General features: G+C 40.0%; 1 protein-coding gene across 1 annotated transcript; it reads left to right on the top strand.

The window, feature by feature from the left end:
- Positions 1–3,417: 3,417 nt before the first annotated feature.
- On the top strand, positions 3,418–8,843 carry sbk3 (SH3 domain binding kinase family, member 3). Its single transcript, XM_042424741.1, has 4 exons — positions 3,418–3,826; positions 5,853–6,000; positions 6,504–6,706; positions 7,719–8,843. Exons 1-4 carry the CDS (start codon positions 3,770–3,772, stop codon positions 8,490–8,492), a joined length of 1,182 nt encoding a protein of 393 aa, XP_042280675.1. The 5' UTR covers positions 3,418–3,769; the 3' UTR covers positions 8,493–8,843.
- The last annotated feature ends 1,031 nt before the right edge of the window (positions 8,844–9,874 follow it).

Raw genomic sequence — 9,874 nt, 5'->3', positions numbered from 1 at the left:
TTTAAGTATTGTACAATTTTGAGGTACTTTCGCCAAAAATCAAAGATTAGAGAAAAAGTCTAAAAACTGAAAACAGATTTGTGTATCATTGTTTTTTCTTCTTTTCTCTCCCATTAATCATCTCATGACTCCTCAGATTTATCTGGTGACCCTTTGGAGGGGACCGACCCCTAGGTTGGGAACCACTGGACTAAACTAGCTAACTGTATATAAAGTAGTTGAAACTAGCTCCACCTCCAGCAGCTACAACAGTAACATGCTGCTCTAACACTGATGCTTCAGTATTAATAATCTAATGATGTCATATATAATAATATATCAGTCAGAGGGATGAAATGAGGACTTTTACTTTAATACTTTAAGTACATTTTGCTGCTAATACTTATGTACTTTTACTTAAGCAGGATTTTTCATGCAGGACTTTTACTTGTAATGGAGTATTTTTACATTGCTGTATTGATACTTTTACTTAAGTAAAGGATCTGAATACTTCTTCCAACACTGAGCAGAATACTGTAGCTTCTTGAGGCAGATGAGAAGACAACAATACAAATACATCATAGGGATGAGAGAGTGAGATAATGTAGGCTATAACCTGATTCTGTAACTTACTGTAATGCTTTATTTTACAGGTCTCTTAACTTTATACTAGTTTCCTGAAATTTTTTTAAGAAATTTGCAGCTATTTAATGGTTCATTTTTAGGACATTTTACAGACAGGGTGTTGCAATTTGGTACAAAATATTTTAAAAATGGAAAAAAAGTCTGTGTTGTCCTCAGTAATGCAATAGCACACACTGTCCACAGAGAGGCACCATTGGATTAGTTCTGCTTCAAACCAGAGCAGCTTCATTCAAAGTCGCCTGTCTGTGGAACCATAAATAATACACATAAGCCCTGTAGATCAGAACGACACAGTAACAGCTGGCATGCATGTGTGTTACAAGCGCCCCTTTCATCCTTCATCTCTTAATCCTTTCATCTTTGCCTTCTCTTCAGGGAGGAGGGGGCTGAAGAAAACAGAAGAAAACATTGCAGCAAGCAAACTATATAACTGTGATGCATTGCTGCACTGCTGTGGAAACACTAATCTCATAAAGCTAAGGGAAAAAAGCAGGAGATTATAACAAGCATAAAAGCTATTTTGACAGGTGCTGTTCCACTGTTATGTCACAGAGACACTATATTTCCTTCACGCTAAACCCCGTTACAAAACCATGACTGTGTTTCAAAATTAAGTACTTCAACAGACCTGAGAAGTGACAGTTGCACAAACAACTGACATCCTTCTAAAAATTAAACAAGCTCAGGATTGTTAGCATTGAGGTCACTCTAAGAACACAAAGTCAGTGTTTTCCAGTCTTACATCAACTCACGCTTCTAAATCTCTGGGTAAACTACTTAATGTCTGTTATACTGATACTTTTTGTTACTGGTTTGTGCATGTTAATGACCGTCATTAGTTTTAAGTTAAATATATGATTCAGATATTTGAAGAACAGTAAGAAGGTGCTAAATAATGAATGAGAACATCATCTTGAGACAGTTTTAAGTCAGCAGTCATGTCTGGTCCAAACATTCTGCGTTATCTTGAAACTAAAACAACACTCATCACATGATGCTTCTTGTGTCTCAGTTTTCCCTCATTCATGAGTGTGCCTTTCTGTGATATATCCTATTATCTACAACAACACTGAGAGACTGTGGGTTACATCAATACCTTTACACTGTACATCATAGAATTATGCTGAAGTTGTAATTTGGAGGCGACTTTCATTCAGAATGTTATGAAATACATGAGAAGTTATGTTATTGGCACAATTCACATTGTTTAAACTCTCTGACAAGTTTTCCAAACTGTTGCTGTGTTAAAGTGCTTAATCTTCTCTTTAAATCTGTGTTATTCATCCGTCATTCATTGCACCATTCTCAAAAACACGTACCAGAATAGAAACATTAGGGGAAGTGTACGGTAATAGCACTAATAGATTTAGTTAATGTAAACAAATAAGACACTCTGTTATGAAATATTTTGTCATGTTTCTTTTTTAAAAGAGCTAAAAGAGATGATAAAAGTCTTGCTGTCTGCTCATGTTTGTTGTACACCAGATTTGTATATATCTCTATCTAGAAGCAAGAGTTAGAAAAGAGACCATCTCTTGTGTAAGCATTTTCCCTTTTTGGTGGTCAAAAGCACTCAAAATACAGAAGTGTAACCAAATAGCAAAGACATTTGTTATGTAACTTGCTAGGAACTGTCAGCAAAGATGTCATGAGCATGTGTTCTTTTACATATGTGCCTCTGCACACCAGTAGGATATAATTGTGTGCATTGTCTCTGCATTGTGCGTGTGTGTGTGTGTGTGTGTGTGTTTTGTATTTGTGAATGAAAGAGAAACCCTCTTAGTAAAAGTGATGAAAGTTGTGTTTTGGTGGTGGAGTGGCGAAGGTTGTCACAGCAGGGGCCAAAGGACCCTATGGTGCAAGTACAAACATGGAAGTACATGTTGGTCTTGACCGGTCGCAACACAGCAGTGGTAGTAACTTGAGCGGGGGATTGGCCGTTGTGATAGCAGCGAGTGTTTGTGTTACATAACACAGCCATTGAGCCAGTTGCATTAATAGTCCTGTAGTATGTAGTACCAAGGGAAATCTATCTGAGTAGACAGAAAGAGGAGGAGGGTGTCGAGGGATCTGGAGATGAGGTCTGACCTGCAGTTGGCACTGGGTAGGAAACAATGCTGGCATGTAGACAGCAAGGTACAGAATGAAGCTGTTTAAGGCAAAGTTTTCAGCTGTTAGCCATGTCAGCCTGTGATGATAGGAAATAATATGCATTTGGAAAGAGATAAAGGGAGATGGATTTTATGACAAGAGTAAGATGAGTGGGAAAAAGTTGTTGTTGATGGTGATAAAAAAAGAGGGAGATTAACTGAGTCAAGAAGTTAAACGTGTCATGGGAGGTGAAATAAATCTCATGTATTACATACATTGTTGTGGCTCCTGACAGGAATGCAATACAGGGAGAGCGGACAATGATACTGGTCAATAAAAGGGTCCACAAGTTGCACACTTGACTGTATCCTGTAATCCCAGTAAGATGCAGGGATCACGGATACAACTCGTTGGCCTATTCCGATCATTCCAGCATACCTGTTGATTAGATGAGGAATCCTACACTGTGGGGGGAATTCACTGACTCAGACTGACTGAGAGGGTGAGAAAGTGAGAGAGATATGGGAGGAGAGGGGGGCGTATTTGGGTAGAAACTGAATGACAGTTGAGGAGAGGGGAGGAAGGAGAGCGATGGGTTAATCTGGTCTGGCTGAATGACAGATTTAACAGTGGGACATTAACACTGCTGTATAGTGGGGGAGGGAGGGGGGGACGTGCACACAAGGGCAGAGAGAGAGAGAGGTTTGAAATACCTTGTTGCTGGTTCACGCGTATTTGCAGGCATAACAGGCAAGAGGCAGAGAGAGAGAGAGTTGGCACAAGAGTAGGAAAAGAGAGAGAGAGAGAGAGAGCAGTGTGTGGGTCTCCTGGGGAGAAGCACACAGTCAATATCCAGGTCTCCAGTAAACATCTATGAGCCTCCATCTATAAAGCTGCTGTGCTACTGCATGGGAGCAAGGAGCAAGGGCAAAAATATCTGCTTCAATTCCAGTTTCATTATCAGTCTGGTCGAGGACAAACAGCAGCAGATCTCCAGCATTGGACAGTAGCTAGTTGCAGCGAGAGCAGCTTGTTAGGAGGTCTTTTTCTTTAGATGCTGGAAAGTCGACACAAAGTGAACAGAGATCAATCAACTGAACAGAAAATGACAGTAAGTACTGGACTTTATAAAAATCCACATAAATACTTAAATGACAGCCTGCTCGGTTTAGAAATATTCATGAAATTATTATATTGTGCAAAAACACAAAACAGACAAACTGCAAAACACACACAACTGTAATTATATGCCGTTTGTCCAGATGGTCGGGTGTGTGTTTTTGCAGCTACAGGTATATGATGAGATGACATGCAGGCATGGCTTCAAGGCTGCAAAGGTTTGATAGACAATGTCTCTGAAGGATTTTCAGCTTGTAACGTTGAGCTCTCGCTGGACTTCAAAGTTGTTAATTATGTTAGCTTGTGCAGAGCCCTCGGTTAAATCATAGAGACTTTTTGAATCTCAGATCTCTTGCTGCTCTGCCAAGAGGCCATTATCTAAGGGGTTTAATTAATAATCGCCTCCTGCTTACAAGGACATGTAAATATCAGGATGCTCTTGCTGCAAATGTTTTAGATGCATCTGTGAAGATTTATCATCTGTTTATCATTTATCATCTGTTCAACCATGACCTGGCTAAAAGCCATTTGCAAGTAATTTGCAAAATGTAATAATTTACATTCACTGCAATTTGGCAGTGGCGGAATGAGGAGCAGCTGAAGAATGTCATAATATGACAAACATAAGATGTGTTAACTGCTCTGTAAACGATACCAAACTGAGATTTGAATACAGAAATTTAACACTGCATGTGCTTTCAGTTCTAAACCCTGAAATGGCATAAATGATTTAACATAGACACCTTTTTAATGTGATTATCCTTTAATATGAGTTGACACGATACAATATCTCCAATTTGACTTTCCCTGCATTTGGTAATTGTCTCAAGTGCAGTAAAAGTTGGAGATACAAACTGGAGGCTGTTGGTGCACCGATAGAGCAACATCAGTCCGTACACCATTGATCTTGAAACAGGTGGTCATCTGCCCTTATTAAAATAGAGCTGTCTTGTTAATATCTGTGCCAAGCAGAACACTCTGACCAGATGAAACTTGCAGTCTTATTTTTGGTTGCACATCAGATTCATTTGTTTGTCAAAGAGCAACTCATAACTCATAAGATCCATTCATTTTCTGCACTGCTTATCTTTTTTGGCTTTCAGGTAATCTCCTAATATAAATCTTAATTGTAAAATGGGACCATTTCATCTCTTATCACCACCTGAGATTTATTAGTGATTGGAAAATCACATCAAGATTAGTTTAATGTTCATAAACTAACCAGTAACCACCAAAAATGTGTTTGCAGGGTAGAAACAAGGCTAATTCGATCAAAAGCAAAATTGATTGCCCTCTAAGGTCAGTTACGCAAGTGTACATGTGGAAGGTCAAAAGTAAAAATACGTTTATTTTTTGTGTTAAGCTGTGTGTCGTAACCGTACACACCCTTCCTAATTTGCTGGGGCATGTGGTAGAGGATCTTCTTCTAAGGATGTCATCATGGATGTGACTTCATGAAACATAGAATGACGATGGAAGCTGAGTGACAGCGCCAAATGTTCTGATCGCCCTGATAAGACATTGTATTGATGTCTGAAGTTTATCCTGTCTATAGGACACTGGAGATCATGCCAGATCAACGGAACTTAACACAATATGTTCCACCAGTTTCCACCAGTCAAATGCATGCTGGGATAGCAACAGTTCCTTCAACTCTTAATAAGAATAAGCATGCAAAAGTGTTTTCCCACCTTTTATAACACAATGAAAACCCCTTGCAACTCATGAGAATGGTTTTAGCACATTTCTATAGCAAGGAATGAGATATATGTGATTTTAAGTTGCAGAGTTTTTGTTTCGCAATGAGCCGCGTAGCAGGTTCAGGTAACACGCCAGCATACACAGCCTCCGATTCAAACTTCATTCTCTGAAGTTATCTATCATTAACATCAACACATGCCAGTCAAGCTGTGGATCTTCTTTCTCTTGACGCCACTGAACAAATCATCATCTGACTGCAGGGATCATGCAATGACATTTAATATTGATTTGTGTATGCGTGTGTGTGTATCCAACAGGCTGCAGCAGGTCAGGAACTTGACGAGCTGTGTTACCTGTCGGCGCAGTCCATGTCGACCCTGAAGGTCTCCAACCACTTCCAGGTGGTAAAACTCCTGGGAGAAGGATCCTATGGAAAGGTCATGTTGGCCGTACATAGAAAGAGAGGTTAGTGCAAGACTTAAGGTTAAAGGTCATGGCAGTTTGAGCTGGTTATACTTCTATTTAAATCAAATTTCCTAATGCTTGTATTTCTAATTGAACTCCTACTGCCTAATGTGAAATCAGTGAAATGGTATATCTCCACTGCAGTACATTTATCTCTCAGGTTTCACACTCAGGTTTTTCTCTAACGAAGAAAGTACACATGTGTTGGCTCAGTGCTACAGTTATGTGAGAACAGATCTGTCTTTTGAGAGTGTTCACTTAACCTTTTGCACTTCTGTGGCTGTAATGAAGTGCTTTGGTACATTCTTTGGGATAGAGTTGCTGCAACTGTGGTGTAGCTGTGTAATGCAGTCGCCCCAAAGGGGAAGTTATATTTGTTCACAGTGTTAGTGATGGATAGTACACTCATTCCTTCCATGATGACAGTTTTTTGACACGATTCAAAGCTAAAGCTAATGAAATATTTCAGAATTCAACAAGTTGTCTTGCTTAATTTCTCGTAGGAACCCCGATGGCTCTGAAGTTCTTCCCTCGTGAGTCTACCTCTCTCACCTCTTTCCTGCGTGAATACAATCTCTCCCTTTCTTACTGCACCCATCCTTCTCTGACACGGGCGCTTGGCATCTTCTTTTCCACACCTACCTACTATGTCTTTGCCCAGCAAGCTGGTCTCTATGGTGACCTCTACAACGTAATAGTGTCAGAGGTCAGTTTGGGTGATGTGTGTCATTAACATTGTAACATTTTAATGATTGATGTATCCAGCCTGATGAACTTTTGCTTGCAAAATGAAGTGCAGAGGATGTTTCCTCTAGTTTCAGCAGAAGAAAAGCTTGCATGTGCTCTGTTACTGTTAGATATTAACTTTAGGTTGTAATATTAATTGCAATATTACTTGTTAGAGGCTGCAACCTTGTCTCCCAGGCATTATGTTTATATCCTACTAGTTTGCCACAGTAAATATGTTTTGAAAGAAACAAATGAAGAAACATTATGATAGTTTATGATACTAAACATATCTGCAGAACATTTACTGACAATGTCTGTCATTTGTTTTACCTACAATATCCGCTGCAATACAATATCCACTCATAGCAACTGAAGCATGATTAAACTTGTTTATAATTGGAAAAAGATTGTGGTCTTGGTTTTATATTTAAAAAGTGACTTGAAGCAGGAGATGGGAAGTGTTTACTTTAAGCACTTTTGTACTAGAAAAAGTTATGCCTGTGACAAAACAAATAAGAACTAAGTTATATAAGCGTAATTTTAAGTAGACACAGTTGTAGGCTGATCTGCATGACAGAGAGAATCAGATGCAATAGTCCATTAGACCATACTATATGTCTGTACTGTTGCTTTCTCAAAGGGAATTTCATGGAAAATGTAACTGCTGACCCTGCCCTTTTTAGTTCTCATTTGTGTCAGTAAAAACTTGCTTCATAAAGGCTTTCAGCTCTCCCTCTTCTGTATTTTGTCACTGCCAGTAACATTAAGAGGGCTGATAAGAACAAGGGCACCCTGCTCACTGACTGAAGAGGGAAGCATGTGAAGTAAAGCAGGGGTTTCCAAGAGCGTCACGAACCACTTTGGTGACGCAGATTTAGTTTGTCTTACACCAATGATGTGGTGTTCTTACCAGACTTCACCTAAATGACACCTCTCATATAATCTGAAATGTTACGTTATAAAGAGTATGTTTTCTGTCTCTGTTTTAGGACGGGGTGGATGAAGAATGTGTCCAGAGGGTGATGTCCCAACTGAGCGGTGCTGTTATGCACCTCCACTCTCTGGGCTTCGTGCACCGTGACATTAAACCTGAGAATATCTTCCTGTGTGACAGTTCCTGTCGCTGGGTCAAGCTGGGTGACTTTGGTCTCACCCGGGCCATCGGCTACACTGTTCGCGGCGTCTGGTATGACTCGCCCTTCTGTACTCCCGAGGTGGAGCCTGCCAAGGAGGCTCAGAAGGAGAGGGAGAGGAGGGAGTGTGAAGGAACTGAGGAGGAGATGGAAGACCTTTGGATAACAGTGGAGCCCTCTATTGACAGCTGGGCCCTTGGTGTACTCATCTACTGCCTATTAACTGGCTGCTTCCCCTGGGAGGAGAGCACCCATGATGACCATGGCTACAGAAGATACAAGCAGTGGTTTGACCAGGAGGAGAAGATCAGGGGAGGCGAGTGGAGGGGTGAGGAGGACATTGACAGTTACACAATCATGAAGGCAAACCACAGTGACAACCCTCCGCCTTCCCAGTTTGAGGGCCTCAGCCCATTTGTGATGACTCTTTTCCGCGAGCTGCTCCACCCGCAGCCCAAGCAGCGTGGAAGCCCAGAGGAGATCCTGAGTTACCTGGGAGGGCCATGGCTGATGGAGACAGCGATAGAGGAGAAGAGGAAAGCAGAGGAGGCAGAGAAGGAGGCCAGAAAAATAAGAGAGGGAGGAGGAGTAGGAGAGGAGCTGGTGAGGGAAGGAAGGGGGGAGAGATAAACTTTGTCTGTATAAAATGATTCATATTCATGGAATTGTTTTGATAGTTTTTCGATGAATGTTTGACGTTGAAAAAAAAGCTGCAATATCTTTTTTATGTATGCTTATAGATATGAATGTATACAGTACGAGGTGCTGTATTTTTAATATTTTTGTAAATATTCTTACTAGAGTTATCACTTCTATTGTTGTATAAATTCCAGTATGTATATGTGTGTCTTAATAAGAAGAGTCTAGATAAAACAAGAAAAGTTTGATGTCTGAAAGCTTGAGTTGTATTACAATGCCTGTAAAAAAAATTGTATTGGAGTTGTTGTCTTAATAAAATAAAGCTCTTGTAATTAAATTAAATCTGGAGATGGATCTCTGAAAACACACAAAACGCTGTATTGTGAGGACAACTCCACTCCTATTGTAACTGGAGTCTGTCCTCCCAAGAAAAACGACCCTATAGGGTGTATATTCAGTCTCCCAAAAAAACCTATAGTTACATTTGAGTGACAGACGGCATCTAGCAGCCGTTATAATTATGACCTGGAGAAGTGACGTAGTTAAGATGACGTCTATATAAGGTAACTTCTTCATTAGGAGGAGGTGGCTTGGGTGGATGTCTAGATAAATAGAAAAAGTGGACTTAAGCTGCAGGAGACTGCTGTTTGCTTCCCATTTCCAACTGTGAGTTGTAGCATGGTGTTAACTGTTGCCATGACGAAGACAGTTGACTTACTTCAAGGAAGTAGTGACTCCGGTTCAAGTGAATATTTTAAGGCAAATCATGATCTTTTTTCGGAAAGCAGCATATTACGCTCCAATGGGTGGTTCTGCAGTGCAAGTACAAACAACCTATGTGGTCATTTAATTTGGATGACTTGTCAACATATTACATTAAATATGGTTGCCAAATTTAAATCATTTAAATCATTAATGTTCTCCCTGTACCAAATTTCTGAACTACAAATCTATTTTTATTCATACTTTATCAGTCATTAATAAATGAGTGATTAATCCTTAATGACGCTTTCAGAGAGCAGAGAATGTGTATTCTTTGGGTTTTCAACTATTTAACACTATTCTCTGTCACCTTAAACAGTGTACAAATTTTTATTTTATGTTGAACTATTTCATTTTTTGTGCCAAAGGTGTTTTTATTGCTCTCAAATGTCAAATTAGGCCAAATTTGACCTGAACAGTATGTAAGTGTTAAGGACTCCTCCCAAAAACTTTGATCCCTGACGTTGGAATGGAGCCCGCTGCAGGGCCCAATGATAGACAAAACATCATTTATCATGAACACTGGGCTCCCCAACTTTTGGCACGTTTTACTGTGTTTTGATGACAGTCTATGTTTCAGTTATGTATCAACAGAGCTCACAACCTTGCAA

Source organism: Thunnus maccoyii, chromosome 10, assembly GCF_910596095.1.
Source record: "Thunnus maccoyii chromosome 10, fThuMac1.1, whole genome shotgun sequence".
In the NCBI taxonomy this organism is placed as follows: Eukaryota; Metazoa; Chordata; class Actinopteri; order Scombriformes; family Scombridae; genus Thunnus; species Thunnus maccoyii.
Note: the sequence above shows the minus strand (reverse complement) of the source record. Positions and strands in the feature narration are given on the sequence as shown.